The sequence below is a fragment of the Anopheles coustani genome, chromosome 2 (assembly GCF_943734705.1).
Source record: "Anopheles coustani chromosome 2, idAnoCousDA_361_x.2, whole genome shotgun sequence".
Taxonomy (NCBI): domain Eukaryota; kingdom Metazoa; phylum Arthropoda; class Insecta; order Diptera; family Culicidae; genus Anopheles; species Anopheles coustani.
Window position 1 is genome coordinate 31,635,016 of NC_071289.1, and position 21,283 is coordinate 31,656,298.

At 41.7% G+C, this 21,283-nt stretch overlaps 3 protein-coding genes across 5 annotated transcripts; 2 read left to right on the forward strand and 1 right to left on the reverse strand.

The window, feature by feature from the left end:
- Positions 1–591: 591 nt before the first annotated feature.
- Positions 592–10,627, reverse strand: LOC131267518 (eukaryotic initiation factor 4A). 2 transcript variants are annotated; one of them, XM_058270415.1, is made up of 4 exons: positions 10,495–10,627; positions 7,249–7,480; positions 1,695–2,532; positions 592–1,425 (listed from the first exon to the last, which is right to left on the reverse strand). In XM_058270415.1, exons 2-4 carry the CDS (start codon positions 7,478–7,480, stop codon positions 1,281–1,283), a joined length of 1,215 nt encoding a protein of 404 aa, XP_058126398.1. In that variant the 5' UTR covers positions 10,495–10,627; the 3' UTR covers positions 592–1,280. The 2 variants fall into 2 exon arrangements, with proteins under 2 accessions (XP_058126398.1, XP_058126399.1); XM_058270416.1 differs by lacking the exon at positions 10,495–10,627 and adding an exon at positions 9,569–9,638.
- Positions 10,628–11,073: 446 nt separating this feature from the next.
- Positions 11,074–12,729, forward strand: LOC131264205 (uncharacterized). The gene is made up of 2 exons (XM_058266493.1): positions 11,074–11,228; positions 11,301–12,729. The coding sequence occupies exons 1-2, from the start codon at positions 11,074–11,076 to the stop codon at positions 12,727–12,729; spliced, it is 1,584 nt and encodes a 527-aa protein (XP_058122476.1).
- A 240-nt stretch (positions 12,730–12,969) lies between these two features.
- Positions 12,970–15,960, forward strand: LOC131263174 (activating molecule in BECN1-regulated autophagy protein 1A-like). Of its 2 annotated transcripts, none has more exons than XM_058265334.1 (10): positions 12,970–13,138; positions 13,202–13,482; positions 13,581–13,642; positions 13,712–13,782; positions 13,852–14,432; positions 14,497–14,702; positions 14,773–14,984; positions 15,072–15,182; positions 15,416–15,652; positions 15,771–15,960. In XM_058265334.1, exons 2-10 carry the CDS (start codon positions 13,219–13,221, stop codon positions 15,905–15,907), a joined length of 1,881 nt encoding a protein of 626 aa, XP_058121317.1. In that variant the 5' UTR covers positions 12,970–13,138; positions 13,202–13,218; the 3' UTR covers positions 15,908–15,960. The 2 variants fall into 2 exon arrangements, with proteins under 2 accessions (XP_058121317.1, XP_058121318.1); XM_058265335.1 differs by having other exon boundaries at positions 13,206–13,482.
- Positions 15,961–21,283: the final 5,323 nt, after the last annotated feature.

A 21,283-nucleotide genomic window follows, 5' to 3' on the forward strand; every position in this document is an offset into this window, starting at 1 on the left:
TCAGTTGTCATTTGATGGGGATTCAGATTAGGATAAACGATTTCCAGACCGACACTGAATCGTCTCGCGACTGTTTGATGTATTCGGATTCGAATTTTGGGGGTTCGATTTACCCACCACTAGAACGAAGAAGCAGCGCGCCAAACTGGCATCACCAAGCTGTAAGAACCTTGGTCACAACATGAAATAATTGCTGAAATGGCAAATTTTTTAAGAACATTTTCAGTGTCTCGGTCAGTTTAAGCAACGGACCTAGTTCAATAGAGAGGATGATTTTAAAAGCCGACGTGCAAAAAAAAGTAATATTGTCTCGCATACGCATATAATACAGAACATTCTGAATATGTAACTATACAATCCCTATTATCACAAATCATTATACGTTTTTCGTGCTTTGGCCAAAGCGCAATTCCAATTGTTCTTGGAATGTGTAACCCATGTTAGAAAATTGCTCATTCCCACATTAACGATAATTTGAATTTGTTTTTTTTGGGGAAATTTTAAAAATAACCGCCTAAGTATTGAGGGATGCATATAAGGAACCCATTTCTTCTGCCCAGCACATTTGTTAAGTATTCCCTAGGCTTCGAATTCTCATATGTTCATCGTTTTTCCATTTTATTTCATCCATGATATTTTGGTTGTTTGTGTGTGTTGATTAATTTTATTAGCAATAAAATTAGTAGATTTAGCTTTCCGTTTTTAATTTCCTTTTACAACTTGTTGCTTTTATTTTCTTTATAATGAAATTACGTGGTTGTTGTTGTGTTGCTGCTGCTGCTGCGTATGCTGCTTGGTTCGCTGTCCTTAATTTGAATCCTCCTTTCGCTGATGTTATTGCGTTCCTCTACTAATCACGGGTACTCGCGCTTGTCTCTCTCCCTAAATCCTCCTTCTCCTGCCTTCCGGTTGCTGCTGCTGCTGATGCTGCTAATGCTGCGCTAAGCAATGGTACTGCCGTCGCTGTGTTTCTTTCCCTTAGCCTCCAACCTTGGGCCGGTGCCTCCTCTACTGCACTGTCCGCACGTTCTCGCTTTCTGGAATCTATGTTTCGGTTGTTTGAGTTTCAACGTTCTATCGATTAATCTCTGTGTTCTTCGCTATCGGTACAAAATCACTAGGCACACAACTCACAAACTCACAACGATAACAGCACAACAAACAACAACCCCGAGGACTGGAGGAGAAAGACAATCTGCTCTTGCTGCTCTTGCTTACGTTTGTTTCCGCCGTTCGCTGTGCCCGGGGTAAACAAATGTGGGAGTGCAATCGTTCCGCAATTAAATCATGTCAGCCAGATTGGCTGGCATTTCCTCAATAGTTGTGTTATAATGTTTCTCGATGTCGGCGAGAACCCGCTTGTCCTGCTCAGTAACGAAGTTGATTGCAACTCCCTTACGACCGAAACGTCCACCGCGTCCGATTCTAGAAACAGATAGGAATAGAAATCAAAATATTAATAACAGTTCCATGGATCGACTACCGTAGTGACAAGTCTCATGCTATTGAAGAAGGACTGTAGTACAAGATAGATATCGGTTACGGACAATGATGGATAATCACCACACCGGTAAGCGATAATGTGACTGGTACTGAATAATATCCTCGCTATTTGGTCACGTGAGAAGAAAATCCTTGAACACGTGGTTTTAAGACGAGGATCATTGACCACCTGGTTGGCAGGTGCAACTTACCTGTGAATGTAGTTCTCCCGGAGTGTCGGGAGATCGTAATTTATAACTAGCGAAACTTGCTGCACGTCAATGCCACGAGCGAGAAGATCCGTGGTGATAAGAACACGGGACGAGCCAGTTCGGAATTGTTTCATGATAAGATCACGATCGCGCTGCTCCATGTCGCCGTGCATGGCCGACACGGTGAACGTCTTTTCCGTCATTTGCTCGGTCAGCTGATCGACCTTGCGGCGGGTGTTGCAGAATATAACGGCCTGAGTGATCGACAAGGTGTCGTACAAGTCACACAGCGTGCCAATCTTCCATTCCTCGTACTTGACGTCCACGTAGAATTGCTTGATACCTTCAAGCGTCAACTCTTCCTTCTTCACCAGAATCTTGACCGGGTCGCGCATGAAATGACGCGAAACTTCCAGCACATCGGCCGGCATCGTAGCGGACAGCAGGATCACCTGCACCTCCGGCGGTAGCTTCTGGAAAACGTCCTGAATCTGGTCCTTGAAACCGCGCGACAACATCTCGTCAGCTTCGTCGAGGACGAACAACTTGATGCTATTCGGGCGCAGCACATTACGCGAGATCATGTCATGGACACGACCGGGCGTACCGACCACGATATGGCACCCTTGTTCCAGGCGACGCATATCGTCACGCACGTTGGTGCCACCGATACAGGCGTGGCACTGGGCCTTCAGGAAGTCGCCCAGCGAAATCACCACCTTCTGGATCTGCGACGCCAGCTCACGGGTCGGGGCCAGAATCAGCGCCTGGCATTCGGGGATCTCGGTTTGGATCAGTTGCAAGATCGCAATCGAGAAAGTAGCCGTCTTTCCGGTACCTGTGGGTAGATAAAAATAGATCATAATTATTATATACAGTTCATGACACACAGTTTTCCAAAGTTCCCACTCTTTTCCCATATAGGATGCAGATACTATCACCTAAAATCTTTTTCTCAATATTAAGTTCGCAACAAATCTTGTGGAATCCTATGTACAAACATATGAACATTCAAATCGAACATACATTTCCAAATTGGTTCCTACAGATGTTTATTTTGCATCATCTACCTGGACGATTGAAATTCAAGTACCAATCATCCTTTCCCCATTGATGATGCGATATTTCATAACACTTTCGTACTACCGTGTGAGGTTCACATTCCTTTTTTTTAATACAATGAAGACCGCAACAAATCTTGTGGAATCCTATGTACAAATATATGAACGACCACGAACGAACATACATTTCCAAATTGGTTCCTGAAGCAGTTCAATTTTGCATCATCTTCCCAGGAAACATTGGTATCAAGCACCAATCATCCTTATCCCATTGATGATGCGATATTTCATATCACTTTAGTGTAAAAGGTTCATATTTTGTTTCTATTTTAATGAAGATCGCAACAAATCTTGTGGAATCCTATGTACAAATATATGAACGATCACGAACGAACATACATTTCCAAATTGGTTCCTGAAGCAGTTTAATTTCGCATCATCTTCCCAGGAAACACTGGTATCAAGCACCAACCATCCTTATCCCATTGATGATGCGATATTCCATATCACTATCGTATAAGAGGTTCATATTTTGTTTCTATTTTAATGAAGATCGCAACAAATCTTGTGGAATCCTATGTACAAATATATGAACGACCACAAACGAACATACATTTCCAAATTGGTTCCTGAAGCAGTTCAATTTTGCATCATCTTCCCAGGAAACACTGGTATCAAGTACCAATCATCCTTATCCCATTGATGATGCGATATTACATATCACTATAGTGTAAAAGGATCATACTTTGTTCCTATTTTAATGAAGATCGCAACAAATCTTGTGGAATCCTATGTACAAACATATGCACGATCACGAACGAACATACATTTCCAAATTGGTTCCTGAAAGAGTTCAATTTTGCATCATCTTCCCAGGAAACATTGGTATCAAGCACCAACCATCCTTCTACCATTGATGATGCGATATTCCATATCACTATCGTATAAGAGGTTCATATTTTGTTTCTATTTTAATGAAGATCGCAACAAATCTTGTGGAATCCTATGTACAAACATATGAACGATCACGAACGAACATACATTTCCAAATTGGTTCCTGAAGCAGTTCAATTTTGCATCATCTTCCCAGGAAACATTGGTAATCAAGCACCAATCATCCTTATCCCATTGATGATGCGATATTTCATATCAGTATCGTATAAGAGGTTCACATTTTGTTTCTATTTTAATCAAGATCTCAACAAATCTTGTGGAATCCTATGTACAAACATATGAACGATCACGAACGAACATACATTTCCAAATTGGTTCCTGGAAGAGTTCAATTTCGCATCATCTTCCCAGGAAACATTGGTATCAAGCACCAATCATCCTTCTACCATTGATGATGCGATTTTTCATATCACTATAGTGTAAAAGGTTCTATTATGTTTCTATTTTAATGAAGATCGCAACAAATCTTGTGGAATCCTATGTACAAATATATGAACGACCACGAACGAACATACATTTCCAAATTGGTTCCTGAAGCAGTTCAATTTTGCATCATCTTCCCAGGAAACATTGGTATCAAGCACCAATCATCCTTATCCCATTGATGATGCGATATTTCATATCACTATAGTGTAAAAGGTTCATATTTTGTTTCTATTTTAATGAAGATCGCAATAAATCTTGTGGAATCCTATGTACAAATATATGAACGACCACGAACGAACATACATTTCCAAATTGGTTCCTGAAACAGTTTAATTTCGCATCATCTTCCCAGGAAACACTGGTATCAAGCACCAAGCATCCTTATCCCATTGATGATGTGACATTTCGTATCACTATAGTGTAAAAGGATCATATTTTGTTTCTATTTTAATGAAGATCGCAACAAATCTTGTGGAATCCTATGTACAAATATATGAACGACCACGAACGAACATACATTTCCAAATTGGTTCCTGAAGCAGTTCAATTTTGCATCATCTTCCCAGGAAACATTGGTAATCAAGCACCAATCATCCTTATTCCATTGATGATGCGATATTTCATATCACTATCGTATAAGAGGTTCACATTTTGTTTCTATTTTAATCAAGATCTCAACAAATCTTGTGGAATCCTATGTACAAACATATGAACGATCACGAACGAACATACATTTCCAAATTGGTTCCTGGAAGAGTTCAATTTCGCATCATCTTCCCAGGAAACATTGGTATCAAGCACCAATCATCCTTCTACCATTGATGATGCGATTTTTCATATCACTATAGTGTAAAAGGTTCTATTATGTTTCTATTTTAATGAAGATCGCAACAAATCTTGTGGAATCCTATGTACAAATATATGAACGACCACGAACGAACATACATTTCCAAATTGGTTCCTGAAGCAGTTCAATTTTGCATCATCTTCCCAGGAAACATTGGTATCAAGCACCAATCATCCTTATCCCATTGATGATGCGATATTTCATATCACTATAGTGTAAAAGGTTCATATTTTGTTTCTATTTTAATGAAGATCGCAATAAATCTTGTGGAATCCTATGTACAAATATATGAACGACCACGAACGAACATACATTTCCAAATTGGTTCCTGAAGCAGTTTAATTTCGCATCATCTTCCCAGGAAACACTGGTATCAAGCACCAAGCATCCTTATCCCATTGATGATGCGATGTTTCATATCACTATAGTGTAAAAGGTTCATATTTTGTTTCTATTTTAATGAAGATCGCAACAAATCTTGTGGAATCCTATGTACAAATATATGAACGACCACGAACGAACATACATTTCCAAATTGGTTCCTGAAGCAGTTCAATTTTGCATCATCTTCCCAGGAAACATTGGTAATCAAGCACCAATCATCCTTATCCCATTGATGATGCGATATTTCATATCACTATCGTATAAGAGGTTCACATTTTGTTTCTATTTTAATCAAGATCTCAACAAATCTTGTGGAATCCTATGTACAAACATATGAACGATCACGAACGAACATACATTTCCAAATTGGTTCCTGGAAGAGTTCAATTTCGCATCATCTTCCCAGGAAACATTGGTATCAAGCACCAATCATCCTTATCCCATTGATGATGCGATATTTCATATCACTATAGTGTAAAAGGTTCATATTTTGTTTCTATTTTAATGAAGATCGCAACAAATCTTGTGGAATCCTATGTACAAATATATGAACGACCACGAACGAACATACATTTCCAAATTGGTTCCTGAAGCAGTTCAATTTTGCATCATCTTCCCAGGAAACATTGGTATCAAGCACCAATCATCCTTATCCCATTGATGATGCGATGTTTCATATCACTATAGTGTAAAAGGTTCATATTTTGTTTCTATTTTAATGAAGATCGCAACAAATCTTGTGGAATCCTATGTACAAATATATGAACGACCACGAACGAACATACATTTCCAAATTGGTTCCTGGAAGAGTTCAATTTTGCATCATCTTCCCAGGAAACACTGGTATCAAGCACCAATCATCCTTATCCCATTGATGATGCGTATCACTATCGTATAAAATGTTCATATTTTGTTTCTATTGTAATGAAGATCGCAACAAATCTTGTGGAATCCTATGTACAAATATATGAACGACCACGAACGAACATAAATTTCCAAATTGGTTCCTGAAGCAGTTCAATTTTGCATTCATCTTCCCAGGAAGAACGGTATCAAACACCAATCGTCCGTGTCCGTATATGGATGATGCGATATTTCATACAACTTCGTATAAGGTTCATATTTTGTTTCTTTTTTAAAGAAGATATTAACTAAACAAGTACCAATAATCCTTATCCCATGGATGATGCGATATACACCTGAATTCTTTTGTAATTTTTATAATCCGCATAATATTGTCAATACATTCCATGTCTTAACTATAATTCCGCCGTAATCCTTCAGAGGTCCCGATAGTATTGGTTTCTACGTCCTTAAAGTAAAGCTTTGCAGAATTGTGTGGTTAAAGAAACAAGTTTCAAAGCAGTCTGAAAATAGCATGATGGTTAAGGTGCATGCAACATCAGTCGTCGGAAAAGCATTCAAGCTAAACAAATCCCAAGAGGAAAAACAAGAGGTTTAAGAAAAGCAGTCGCTGGAATAATTTTCTTCGACTTTGTCCCTCTTTGTCTCTCTCAGATCATACCGTATCATACATAGCCTTAAACCCGTGGTTTAAGGAAAAGAAGACGGCGTAGTTTAGAGGACATATCGCTATAGCTCATGACCTGGGTCGACAAGCCGGGTGCCGTACGAAACGTTGCACGAGATTTCTATTTGATTAAAGTAAACTGTCTCAGACTATGACTACTATTTTCCTCCGTCACTTCAAAGAAAATCAATATTACAATAGGAATAGTAAAAACCCACCGCATTCGTCTACATATTTCTTTTAGATCATTTCTCGTCCCCTGAGCTCGCTTTCCATTGCGTGACTTTCTAAGCAGTAGTACCCCAGCAGTAATCAATAAAAAAAAACAACCCTGACCAACAACAAACTTACCGGATTGGGCTTGAGCGATGACATCGTGCCCCTTGATGCACGGAATAATAGCGCGTTGCTGGATGGCGGACGGCTTCTCGAAACCGTACGCGTAAATACCGCGGAGCAACTCCTCTCGGAGGCCCATCTCATCGAAGTTGTCGACGGACTCGCTCCAGTTCGACTCGATAACTCCATCCGGGTTCATGCCGGCTGGTCCATCGTTCGTTTGCTCCTGACGGTTATCATCCATCTGTATCGCCAAAATATTGTAAAGAAAACGATAATGTTAATAATCACCGGACATGGAACCTGGGAACGTTTGGCTTTTAATGTTAGCAGGCAGTCCACACTGTGTCACATCATACGGCGCAGTTTTTTTTACAATGGGAGGGGAATGTACTTTCCCTTCTAGTAAAACCTAACAATACACATACAAGCACGCAATTTAACAGAATAAATAGAAAAAACTTTTTTCGCACATTCAATGCGATATGAATGGCTCCTGTATCTAGATGTTTTACACGTTAACTGAACCAAATTTTTCTTCCAAGTTAATCTGCAACTTCACCTACTGCTATAATGTTCATTTCACAATTTTATCAGCCGGAGAAAACTCGCAGGATCACTAGATGTCCCACGGGCATGCTTGTATGTGTATAGCTATCGAACTGCAAGTCGCCTTGATTTGTTTGAATTTTCCTAGCATTTTAAGGCGATAACGGCAGTCGAAATGGATTTATACGAATATGGACGTTCACGAAAACGACGAGGAAGGTGGTAATACAATTTTCTCAAGACCATGATAAAGCCACATGTCACATTTACAAATAATTCCTACTCTTATCTTGGCACGCCTTTCTTTATATTTTCTACTGCTATTTTCATAGAAACGTATTGCAGCGGCTAGCGTATCAGACAGATCGGCACTTAGTAAGGACAACTAACATTAACCACGCTTCATGCTTTTCACATTGGTGAGTAACCCGTTTTCTGGAAACTTCACGGTGTAAGCCATTTGCAAAGCACTCGAAACTTTCTACTTTGTATCAGTAAGCCGAATACATTGTTAAGGAAAGGCTATTCCCAATTGTACCACGTAGAATGTTAAAATGGTTCGAGACGATGAGGAGTTCCCGTTGCAGTCATTGATACCGTGGTCAAGGGATCTTTCAATAGAAGTTGAATTTTTATCAAAACCTTTTCATTTGAAAAAGCTGATGTTGAATCTCAAAAACATAAAATAAGCGATGGAACACCAATCCGCTTTACACTAATCAATGAAAATTCACATTTTTACGACAAATTACTGACGTTCTGTTCTCCAGCTTTGGCTCTGCTTGCTCAACTGCTGTCAAACTTGCTGGCTGCATGTAAAAGCAAAGCACACTGCTGTTCTGCTGGAACCTTGTCAAACAGCAGATATCTCTTTCGCACTCTTGGACCAGCTAGCCGGAATCCATGTGGGGCGAAAAGATTAGACAGAGAAGGCTAGAGAACAAGGGAGCCAGATATAGCAGCATGACAAAGCGGCCGTTCTCCCTTTGCCAACATATTTGTATCGTTCTTGCTTTTTCTCGTATACACAAATCGCAATGTCCGCCGCGTCAAATCGAACGAGCATGAGAAAATCGTTCTAACATTGTTCCAGCATGAATTCCTTTTGCGAAAAATCATTTTGAATATCTGCTTATAGAGCCATGCAATGGAAAGGAACGCAGCATAGACTACCACAATCGCTGTTACTGTCGATGACTAACGCCGCGCAACGAGACACACAGCAGCAACGTGACTAAGGCTTAATGCAGTAAAAAAAAAAACGATAAGCAAAACCGGTCCACTGCAGCTTGGTGCATCGACTCAGGCTAAGAGATGTTCAATCTCGAGGAGTGTACTTCGACTAGAAGACAAAATACACGACTATATTCGACCATTGCTTCCAAGAAAGCTTTGCTAATGTAAATGCCAACGTCAGCCTAGCGAGAAAAGAATGGCAATGACCTCCAACAATGCTTGCATTCTACGACTATCAATGGGAAATTATGAATGCGTCACAATTTAAAATTCAAAGTGCACTAGGAGGAAAAAATGATGGGCTGAAGTGTTGAACTTTTGTGATAAGTTAAGAATTTGCCGGTCTACGAGATGTCCGTTGGTTTCTTAATGTTATGCCATATGGCATACGTGAGTAATCTCATGATAACGGTACAATTCGACGACGACCCGGATTTCTCTGAACATAAGGAAATGGAACGAAACCGATGAATCGCAACTCCATTGTTTTTTCCTGCTCCCTCTAGTAACCACACTGGCCCGTTGTCCTACTCTACTCGGTACCGACCTAACCTCACTTTTTCGATCTACCGCACTTGCACTGTGCTTTCCCGGACACGGACGCTCCGGGTTCGACTTTCGCAATGCGGAGGATCCCATCGAATGTTGTCAAGGATACGGTGCCCGACGTCGATGAGATGCACATACACGCATGCAAAAAAAACACCACATCCTGTGCGTATCGTGTAGTTGTGTGCGTCCGCTCCACCGTCCACCGACGTTGTCATTTTTCAATGGCCGTCGTCTAGTAATTTCTTTGCCATTATCACACCAATTGCCCAACCTAGGAACCTGCGTGATCTTGAAACAGTGCGCTAAATTTAGCGTATTATTCAGTTCAATCAGCCACAGGACAATAGACCGCCTTCTTTGACAAAGAAAACATGATGATGGTGGCCTTCAGTTCATTGATTCCCAACAAGCCGGGCTCAAAGAGGTTCCATTTTTTTTTTAATCACCGGAGTAAGTTTTATGGAAAAGTAACATAAAACTGTTGACAGTTCAAATCACGAAGCGCACGCAGGAACAAAACGATGAGTGATGACGAAATGCCCTCCTTGAACTCTTCCTTCTGCAATCTCATCGGTTGGAAAGGGGTGGTTCCAGTCCAGAACAGTTTTTAGAAGTCGGCAATCGATATTGTGTTTCGGTCCTATGCCTTCCTTCTACGATAACTTTATATTCTTCCAGTACAGTTGAACTCCTTTCTAGCTGGTCACCAAGCTGCACGAGTTTGGACGGTGCCGCGTTTGCAGTAGCTACCCTACAGCCTTCATGCGGTTGCCGCCGTCATTGAATAGAAAACCCTTTGAAACTCAAATTTCACGAAAAATACACCACATTCCGTCCATATTCGTAGATCCACCGATTGCCGCTACCTTAAGCTCACTTTTTCAACAATTTGTAACCCAATTTAACTCGTTTTACACATACGTTTTCAAGATTGAAGTTTGGCACTGTTATACACGTGCTGAATTTGATTTCAATAAACCAAGCGAAAGGTCGCCATATTGTCAGATTCGCTGCATGAAGCTCGGCTCAAGCGAGCTTTTAGGCCCCAGGGGGTGGTGTAGCCTGGTGGGGCAGGTAGCGACGGGCTTCGACACGGGCGAAATCGGGCGAAGTACAGGTGGTTTGACGCGCAGACGCTTTTCGCTCTTCATTTGTGACAGCACTCGCTCGGCGCGGCGAACTAATAATGACATGTTGTTTTCTTTCAAAATTGACAGATGTCAGCTACGCGAAGTTTCAATATTGTCGCTACATGAAAAAATACGTACAAATTTTTAAAAATATCGCAGTAAAATTTAGTTCTAAAAGCATTGAGGTGTAGATTTAAATGGTCCGATCTTAATGGCGAAATTTGAATAAAGTTTGATCCAAAAAAAGTATTAAATTAAATTATTTCGAAACGATTTTATGCTTAATTTTCCATCTAGTATTCACTGTATGGTCGCTAACCCGATTAATCGTATATTATCAAGAGGACTTCTAGCAGGTTATCATATTATCATGGATCGTAATAAGTTAGGTTCCCGAGAAAACTATAAACTGGAGTCAGAACTCTTGAAGACAATTCGTAACAGAGGCAAATATCGACATGAAAATCATGTATCTGACTCGAAGGCCATGCTATGCCGCCAAGTCGGAAGAAATGGTGATAATATGTAAGTAATCAGTGTTAGAACCTGACAAACAAACTGAAAGTGATATGCATCGTTGTTCTTTCCTCCAACCAGGTTCAATCTGCTGGTCCGTTTGATCTCACGGTTACTCGATAATCCTCCAGCGAACGCGGTTGATCATTTTGAAGAATATTGCCGACTAGTAAAAGTCGAATTTCTTTCTACCCAACGCCAGTTTACCCGTTATCACGTTGAGGCTTTAGCAGAAAAACAACGTGACCTATCTGAACACATCATTAATGCCTTGACCCAGTTCGAAAACGAAAATATCCGTCTGAATTCAGAGCTAGGCATGATGATTCAACGTGATCTCAATACGATGGGCAGGGATGTACCGTTCGGGTACGAATACTTTATCAGTGCGCAAATTGGCCGAACTCTGCGCGATGAAACCGATGTAAAATCGTGCCAATTCTGGGGTGTTATGAGGTCACTAGGTAGCGATTATTTCATCTTGGAACTGGAGCATCGGGAGAAAACTGTAGATTTTTCCGCGCGTCTAGGCGTCATCGGAAAGCATCCAGATATCATAACCAATATTATTGATTCGTTGGTGGATGACACATTACTCGAATCTAGTCAATCTGGGGAATCTATCCGTGGGTCTCTCTTACAGAAGAAACTTCCTCAACAGATGCTCATGGAAATACTAGAAAAATTGGACATTGCGGATAGTGAAATTGAACAGGATAACATACAAAAGGACATGCATTTATTACTCACTGAATTGATCGAACGTGTATCGCGTGATTCCCTCAGGTCATCAGCATCTTCTTCGTCAGATTTTGAAAATTCATGCTCCTCCGAACCACATTTGCCAACATCTTCACAACAGTCTACAGCTTCATTACTCCGCGCCCAGCTGGAAAGAATGCAGGTCGAGGCACAACTGAATAGACGGTCGTACTTAGTGACCACAAATCCTTGCACTAAACCATGGCACCGACTACCAGAGGTCACTCTGGAACAGATTGGGGCAGCCGAACGACTCAGAGTGTTCCTCGTAGGAGATCTCAAAGCAAAAGTACGAGGTCCTGGGCAACCATTTGTCGATTTGGAAGAGAATTTGCTGCGGGTATTGATCGCCAAAATTTCCACCCACCGGGATGGTCACATTGATGGATCGGAGACTAATATTTGCCTGCAAAAGTGCCTCTCCGGAATGTATGGTTCGATGACCGAATATAATCATGAAATGCTTCAAGAAAAATCTGACCATTGGTTAAAACGAAAAGAGCAAGGAATGCATTATTGGACGTCGGAAAATTGGCCAGGGCTATGCGCTTTCCTCGATGGAGAACAATTTCGTAGTAGCTATTTTGGTTGGGGTCTAGAAAAACAAAGTCATTGGTACAGTCCTATCGTGCGTATACCTGAAATGAGGGCCGAATACGTGGCCGGGGTGGTCCTGGAAGTGAATGAGAAAAACGAAAACGAGTTAAAATCGGGCGACGATCAAACTGTTGTTATTGTAAACGAATGAGGAAAATGTATTAATATTGTTGTGAGTCTTTGAATGAATAAAATTATTTAGTAACAACTTTTACTTACTCGCGGTTTTTGAAAAAATTGTGCAATTCACCGGATAGAAACTCATATTTCAAACGCATTCAATCGTCGAACAAACATCGTACCGACAGCTCGGAACAAACGAGCGGGACGATTCGACGCATGGCGGGAAACGAGGTCTGCAGCAGACAGGCGCTTGTCAAAAAAACAACGTCGAACCGTACTTCCACAGGCCGCCGTGAAGTAAAGAAACGAGATGATAAATAGCACAGTTCGCGCCAGCTAGCCGGAGAAAGTGAAGCAGCAGCACAGGAACAGCGAAAACATGTAAATATACGGAACACAGGACGACGGAAAGAAAAACATTTGCGAACAAGTTAAAGGTGATAGGATTACACCCTGGGGAGTTTAGCCCATTGCCCTGATCTGTATTTGTTTTCTTTTAGTCAGAATAAAGAGGGACATGATTGCAGCTCGGCCAACAACATCTCCGAGAACCTTATCATCAGCAACATCAACATCGGAAGAATCTGGTGCCAGCACAAGAATGATAAAGATTGGCCGTAATATAGTACATCAGCTGGACAACCGTGAGCGAGGGTTTCGAACGCGTAAAATAAGAAACTGTGCTTCGGCGGTGGCCAACGAACATTACTTTCGGCGTCATGCCGTCGAGTTGGCAGAGCTGGTATTGCTGGAACGACTGAAATCGGAGGACCTTTGCAAGGTAAAGTATACTTCGCAACGTCATTTTATTGGCAATGGGTTTAGATTCTTTCTTCCGGTATCAATTTCATTTCGCTACTTCCCTACTACTTTATACAGCCTATTGACGATTTGGCGAGCGAGACGGAATCTGTTTTCAACATCGAACAAAGCCACGACGGGCAAGTGTTTATCATTCACGTCCCTTCGGCCTTCAGCGATTAATGCGTTTAATGCCTTTGTCTTCGTAGGTTGCTTACTGCCACTGTGCAAACAAATCGGTGTGTCAACGTCTTCCAGACGACGTCAATGTATAAGTTGGGTAAGCAAGTGTCCTGAAAGGTCAGTGCCCGCCTGCAACGTTGACCCAATTTTGTGATTTTGGTTTTAGCAAAATATCCATCTAGAGATCGATCCGTATGGACGCTGGCGTTCCATCCGACCAGTGCGAACACCATCGCCTTCGGTACACTCGGTGGTACGGTGTTGGTGTACGTGGACAATCGCCTAGTAGCTTCGCTGCAGGAACCGGAACCGATAGGTTCGGTGTGCTTTCATCCGACACAAAACTTCCTGCTACTTACCAGCATGAACGAGGTTGTTTTCTGGGACTGGGTGAACGGAATTACGCACACGGCTGGCATGTACAGTGATTGTAAATGTCGCTTTCTGCATGTGACGAGCGACGCACATCTCATCACCGGTATAACGCAAACCCAGACACACCTATTGGCCGGTGTGGGTGGAAATGTGGAGCTCGTCGAACCGGAGTATCTGGTCGTATCGTTGCTGCGCAGCGTGACCTTAATGTTGGACAAGCTTGAGCAAACGATGGCCACCCAGGTGGATTATCTCCTGCAGCTTGAGTTGAACAAGCAGTGCCTTATCTGGATATATCTGCTACAAACGATCAACCGAAAGAGGGTCGGTATCCGCTGCTGTGCCATAGTTACCGACACGAATAGCTGCACGGTGAGAAACGCTACCGTTGCATCCGCAAGGGGATAGTGTATTTATCTATCAGTCTTTCTTATAGAAATCAGACCTCAATGTCACACTGTTGACTTTGAACCGCAAAATCGACGCCTTGGAAGAAACTCTGCGGGCTCGTAGCAGTATCCCGATCATTCCGAACCACACACCGTCCTGGTCGCCGGTAACGGTTTTTCTCACCGAACCGATGTCATTTTTCGAACAGATCTGCCAAAAGTATATCTGCCAGCGCAACCGGAGTTACATACAGTACGTGTGTGTGTGTGGTAATCCTTCCTTTCTTTAATCTAATAAAACCTATCTTGTGGTTCCATTTCAGGTATAATTTTGATCTCAATCTGGTGCAAGAAATGTTGCGGAAACTGCACGACATGTTCCACCTGCTCGCACCATCCGACTTGCCCAAAACGGGGGATATTTTGGGTACGGTGTCAGGCACGTCCCGGAAGCCGGAAAATCACTGTGTCCTGCAGGCCTGGGACCTTGAACTACTGAAGGGAGATGGAGAAGACTTGCCCGATTTTAAGGAAGGTATGAATCAAAGTCCCTGTGGTTACCACGGGATGATTTATTTATTTCCATCGATGATAATTGAATGGTAAATGCTCTCTTTTTTAGACTGGAAAAATGTGATAACGATATGTATGATCAACAATGATTCGAACGTAGCTATTTCGCAGTGCGAACAATTCATCGCTTCCATCCGGTTGCGGTCGGTCAAGGAAATGGGTAAGTACTAGGAAAATACAATCAAATGATCGAGGTTCTAGGTTTACAGAATAATCAAGAATTGGGTATTATTTCCAAATACCCTAAACAATTCTTGCTTCGATCGCCATTACCGTTTGACAAAATGTTATTGAAATTACTTGGAGGGAAAAAGTAGCCACATAGTATATACTTACATGCTTAATTTGTATATACTAACATCTCCGGATTTTTGTTTCTCTTCTTTGCCTTAGAAATCCGGAGTCTCCGACGGGAAAACTTTGGCGAGTCGTTGTTTTTATTCAAATTCACTGCCGAGTTCGTGTCACTCTCGTTCTCCCCGTCTGGCAGATACGTTGCCATTGGGTTACGGTGCCGACGAAACTTGAAGTACGCCTACATCGTGGACAAGGAATCGCTCTGGCGAATAGGGGTCAACTCCGGAACGTTTGACTCGATCGGCAATCGATTCGATATTGTCGAGCAGAATGGTAAGTGAATGATCAGATCTGGAACGTTCCAGATCATATCGTTTGCTACGCGTAGTCATTCTGCAATGATCATTTTTCATATCCATTGTTGCTGGTTCTTCTTTTTTTCAAATTTCAGAACGTGTCGGTCTCAAACTCTCCCTACCAAGAGATTCCCAAAACTACCTCGAAATCAATTGCATCAAATGGGCTGCCCTGCCTGGCTATGGGCTCCTCGTGGGATTGAAATCGAAATTCGTTCGAATATGTCGATAGTATTCATATTTGCGACTGCCAGTTGCTATTAAGAAAATAGAAGAAAGTAATTAAACTAGTGTTGTGCCTCATGCATCTTTTGGTGAGACTCACTCATATGAATCTTTCACCTAAGATTCATTCGGATGGATTCATGCATCTTTTGGGATTCGAATCTTCAAACGTTTATGAATCTTTCGAAACCGTAATGAATCTTCATGGATCTTTCATGAATCTCCGCGATTCTTTCATTGGCGTGGACCATGCGACCAAAAAACAGGGGTCCATTAACCCCTTGTATCTTTGGGATTCATGAATTTCTCATCAAAAGATTAATAAATGTCTAAAATGCTAAGAATCATTGAGACTCATGAAACTGAATCTGAATAGCACAACTCTAAACGCACTAAATTAAAACCTTATCTATTAATTTTTCGTTATGACACTAACACTCACATGATACTCACCTGATCGTTGATCAGGACCACCAACGGCACACAAAGATATCTACCAACCTACGGAGAATTAAACGACAACAATAAAAAATCGATACGGAACCACCCGTGTTCGGAAATCTAAAATCGAAAAACGTACCTTTACTTATTCAGTTCTCTATAAAGAAGGCAGATTTTAAGCTTCGGGAATGAAACCTAACACAATCAATTTAGTTTGCAAAAGCAAAGTGTGGCTGTATCACGTGAAGCATATACCACCTCTCGTAACGGCACCTGATAAGAACCACAAACCCCATTCGTTCGTTCGCTTAAGATTTCCCTTCCGATAATGATTGCAAACAAATTCAAGTAAAGGGTCTGTCTTCTTCGTCTTCGTTTGGTACCTAATCACGGAGGTAGCGAGCAGCAAGTTAGCCTAGGGGTTGGAAAGGATTTTATGAACTCGAGTGCGGTAGATAATGTAGCACGTGAAATTTGCAACATCTTGAATGTAGCGGGACGTGGTAGGTACGTGCGCCACAAACGTACGTGCAGTACGGATTGTGCCTGGGTATTGTCTAGGGTCGCTTTTGGCTTCTCAGGGTGTGCTGGAAAAATACAACCTGCTACAGTTGGAAATATTCAAATTTTTCCAATCCACGAAAAGATTCTCGCAAAAACGTTCTTTTTTAATCTGACAGTTGAGTAAACATTTCAAACGTTGTCCCTGTTTCGGCCGTACATGACCGTTGAGTACTTCCAACATTGTAGTTCTGGACGCCTTTGGTTGAGAGTATGATATCAATGTGAAAAGCTTTGGATAAATAGAGCAAAGATTTATTGTCTCGTATGCAGCTGTGAAGATTTTGTGTCGTTGTTCCACCCGAATGCACCAAGGAGAACACCTGAAATGATGTTGTTCCTTATCTACTACCGGTAGACGCAAGCTAAACTTTGGGCGTTTTATTTGTACTCGCTTGGTTCATCTGTTGCGATTCATTCAGTAAGGGTATTATCAACAACTAATTGCTCCGATAGCATCAATGAACTGTCTAAGATACGTCCTGTTTTTGTTTCTCCTTCCACCAAACAACAAGATACGGTTTCAGAATGATAAGTAGAACGACATGGTAGATTGCTGTAAACATATGTCCGTAATTTACACTTCGAACCTGCAACAACCAGCTGATACAGTTGAGGACAAGTCAGTTGCTTCTCATTCGAACGTAACATACACCTTCTTTAGTGTCCTTTGTTAGTACGCACCGCCCGGTCTGGGGGTGGAATCTTTCCGTGTTGACCATTTTTATTGCGGCAATTAACGGAGCCACTTTTAAAGATTAAACAACTACCACACTCCGTCCAGGGCGTTTTTTCGGGACGTGCACTCGATTAACTTTGGCTCGTGCCTGTATTCGATATTGTCCCTTTACTCATTCGTCTGCTGCGGGCTTTATCGATCGAAGCGTCAAACTTATCGCCAATGATGTGAATGATACGTATTTAAAATTGCTTGACGCAACTGGCAACCGCTTTTCCAGGGGCACGTGCCAATAAGAACATTCGAAAAATCAAAAAAACGTGCAAGAATGTCGCACCATTTATAGACTTCGGTTTTTTGTTGTTTTTATATTCTCCTATTTAAGGCTACTCATCTGGACGGGCGAAACCTCTTTCTGAAAAATAAAGCAGATTGCTCGGATCTCCTCAGCCGATAAAGTAAAACTCGCTCTCTGTTAGCTGCGTCGTAACGAAATCAAGTTTGACGAAGGCCACTACTTGAAATTCTCCATGGTTAGTTTATCCTTCACACCATGTGCCCTTTCAGTCGCATGAGTTGGCCCTTCAAACGCCCCTCCAAAGTTATTCGTGTTATAGACCTTTTGTTTTGTTTGTTTCCCTTCGCTTCAAAATGTTTCCAATTTCCATTTTTAAATCTAGTTTTAGAATACGGAAGCATGCGGACTACATGCGGAGATCGCTCTATGAGCGTTATCGCAAAGGGAACATTGAATCTGCCTAGACATGAATTGTCGTTGACCGATCGCCGATGACGCCGATGGTTTGGCATATTATTTGGAGAACTGTTTGATTTCCCTATTTGATGATCAGCCATCGCTATCAGTCGGCCTAGTGTTTGATACGAGATTGCACTAGATTGGCTTCCCTGTTCTCGCCGTCCAGCCAATCGTATTTGAATGGGGTATTATCAACACCGGTATCTGTCTTACATTAAATGATATCGACGATAATGATGATACACACGGTTGGCTCCATGGGATGCCTCTTGAAGTCATGCATATTGAAAGTTTGTGCACATCTTCCTTCCAATCCTGCGACTGTACCATTTCCTACACCAGCGGAAGTAAATCCTAAGCATGCTTTGACGCATCCGGTTTGGCGGCAATGCATTCTAAAAGCATTAGGTACGGAACGTTAACCTGTCCAGGGACGGTTGAATGTGTACATAGGCGAAGTAAACAATAGCTAACCACCAACTTGCCGTCTGACGGTTGCGGGTGGTGGCGGCAGATAAAGACCAAAGGCAGTTTCTATTGGCGGTACGGTCTAACGCCATCATCATCATCACCACCACAGTAACACCATCGTGGTGCTTGACGATTTTTCACTTCGGACGACAGGTCGCCTTTGCTGGGAGGTCAGTCGCGAACAGTTCCTGGACTCGTCCGGTATGTTCGCTGGTCGATGATGTGAATTCTACTCCCGAGCCTTATCCAGAGCCGGTCGATCAGTCTGAAACAGTTGGCCATCGAACCAATGGCCACGAGCTGGCCGACTTTGGCAAAACCTTGCGCCGAGTACGGAAACATCCACTGGAGACAGTTGAATTCGGGAGTGAGCCCTGTGGAAATAGGAATTAGGAAATATATTCAAACACGGCTAAATTAATAGTGAAAGTTTTTACGGTTTGTGTTGCAGTTTTCTTTTTCAAACCGAACGAAGGATATACAGTAGGTTGTGCGTCAAAATCTATTGTGTAAAGAAGAATCGATATTCAAAGCAACTCAGTTCGGTGTTTAAGTGATCTGAAGTATTTTCTCACAAAGCTGAATGAAGCATAGTGTATGATCTGCATGTTTCGGTAAATGTGAGTGTAAACGATTTCATTCCGAACCCAAAAATCCACACAACATGGCAAATATGGCGCAAAACAAACGCTTCCGGTACGGGAACAACGCGGACAACGTGGCCTACTACCATGTGTACAAGTACAACTCGCTGCAGCGTCTAAACAGTGAGTATAGCCTTACATTGTTGATATTGCTGTTGTTGTGTTTATGCAGATTGAGTTTTTGGAGATTAGGGAAAAAAACAAACCTCCTACCCACCCTACAACACATCAGGGGGAACGATTAAAACGTAGCCAGCTTCCAAATGCGCGGCCGTGAGATTTTGTTTTTGCTTTGACGGCAAAAAAAAGTATTGTAGGACAGCGACTGCAGGCCATCAGGAGACTAAATATAGTACTGATAGTGCAACGAAGCGAATCCCTTCAGAGCCGGTGGGTAAGGTGATTGTGGCGTTTGCACAGTGCCTTAGCCACAAGAGATTGTTTCACTGACGACATACACATGGCTGGATGCGATAGATAGTAAGGTTCCCTAGAAAGGCAAGAAGGCCCGTCGTTGGATGTTTAACACTATTTGTCCCAGCGAAAGCAAAGAGGTGAATTATTGTACTATAAAGCGAACAGGGACACAGCGACCGTCTCAGCCTTTCTTCCGCTTGTGCCAATGACGCTGTAGATAATTTGTTTTGTCACATGTTCCGTGCATGATCGGGAGATGCTATGCCTTTGACGATATGGGTCATACTCATCCCCTCAAACGTGAAAACAGCACAATCGACACCTGGCTGCATTCTTGAAGGAATTTATTAATTTCCATACAAAGCACCATACAAATATTCTCTGCATAATATAAGTATTCATTCGCTCGGCAAATGTTGTCGGACTATGGAACGGAAGGAGCTGCGGTAACTTGTCGTACCGGAGACTGAATCCTGTTTTGGAGTAAATACATTTGCATATATCTGGCTTTATTGCTAGGCGCTAGTTGCTCGCGATAAACCAGGGTTATGAATAAATGAGCACGTATGTGAGAATTGGGCTAGCAACTACTCAACAATCGATAGTCTGGTTCTGAAGTCAATAAAATAAAGAGGAGGGGGAATTGAATAATATGTTTGATTGTAATGTTACATAATGTAAATTATATAACGACAATCAAACAAGGGTGCGCCTTAATTCCGTAGTATCTTTGCAAAGTTTGCGACCGATCGGAATTCGCATGATCGATTATTTGCACATCGGCCTCTGAAGAAGTGTTTTCACTGGGTCTGATGCTGATAAACAGCTGGCTTTCATGTTTTCCGCGTGCTGATAAGGATAATGTATAATCGGTGGTGTGATAAACTTCCCTGTTCATTTTGGCGAACGGTACTGAAGAAACTGTATGCTCATCTTAAAGAAAGAAATTTAAGGCTACTTGAAAGCTATTGATTTTTAATGTTTTGACTGATGCCATTGATGTTTTTTTGGAAAAATATAGATGAAAGTATATTAAAAATGCATAATATACGTGAAACTCATGTATATTATGAATTTTCAAATCTCCACTCCAATCATACGAGTCCAAAATCCTGCTGAACGATAATGAAAGGTTTAAATTATTAAAAGAGGTTTCGATAACGTTGTCCCAAACGTTATTGTTTGTTCAACAATGCATCGATGGTGTTTAAAAATTAAGTCTGTAAAATACAATTCCGCTTTTCTTCTCTTCCTTAAAAAATTTTGTTGAATTCATTATTAATTATACTTATTTTCATTTCTTTTTGCCTAATATCAATTTCTGGAAAATAACCATAAAAAATACATTTTCCACTCAACAAATTAACTGAATTTTTAAAAAGGATTCACTCTATTGGTAATTCCCGGAGCTGG

What these genes read in the sequence shown, in the direction of transcription:
- LOC131267518 (XM_058270415.1), bottom strand. Translation starts at nt 7,480, where the DNA reads ATGGATGATAACCGTCAGGAGCAAACGAACGATGGACCAGCCGGCATG. An exon ending in CATCGCTCAAGCCCAATCCG is followed by an intron (nt 2,533 to 7,248) that starts GTAAGTTTGTTG and finishes ATCTACCCACAG; the next exon opens with GTACCGGAAAGACGGCTACT. An exon ending in CGGGAGAACTACATTCACAG is followed by an intron (nt 1,426 to 1,694) that starts GTAAGTTGCACC and finishes ATCTGTTTCTAG; the next exon opens with AATCGGACGCGGTGGACGTT.
- LOC131264205 (XM_058266493.1), top strand. Translation starts at nt 11,074, where the DNA reads ATGGATCGTAATAAGTTAGGTTCCCGAGAAAACTATAAACTGGAGTCA. An exon ending in GGAAGAAATGGTGATAATAT is followed by an intron (nt 11,229 to 11,300) that starts GTAAGTAATCAG and finishes TCCTCCAACCAG; the next exon opens with GTTCAATCTGCTGGTCCGTT.
- LOC131263174 (XM_058265334.1), top strand. Translation starts at nt 13,219, where the DNA reads ATGATTGCAGCTCGGCCAACAACATCTCCGAGAACCTTATCATCAGCA. An exon ending in GACGTCAATGTATAAGTTGG is followed by an intron (nt 13,783 to 13,851) that starts GTAAGCAAGTGT and finishes TTTTGGTTTTAG; the next exon opens with CAAAATATCCATCTAGAGAT. An exon ending in CTTGCCCGATTTTAAGGAAG is followed by an intron (nt 14,985 to 15,071) that starts GTATGAATCAAA and finishes TCTCTTTTTTAG; the next exon opens with ACTGGAAAAATGTGATAACG.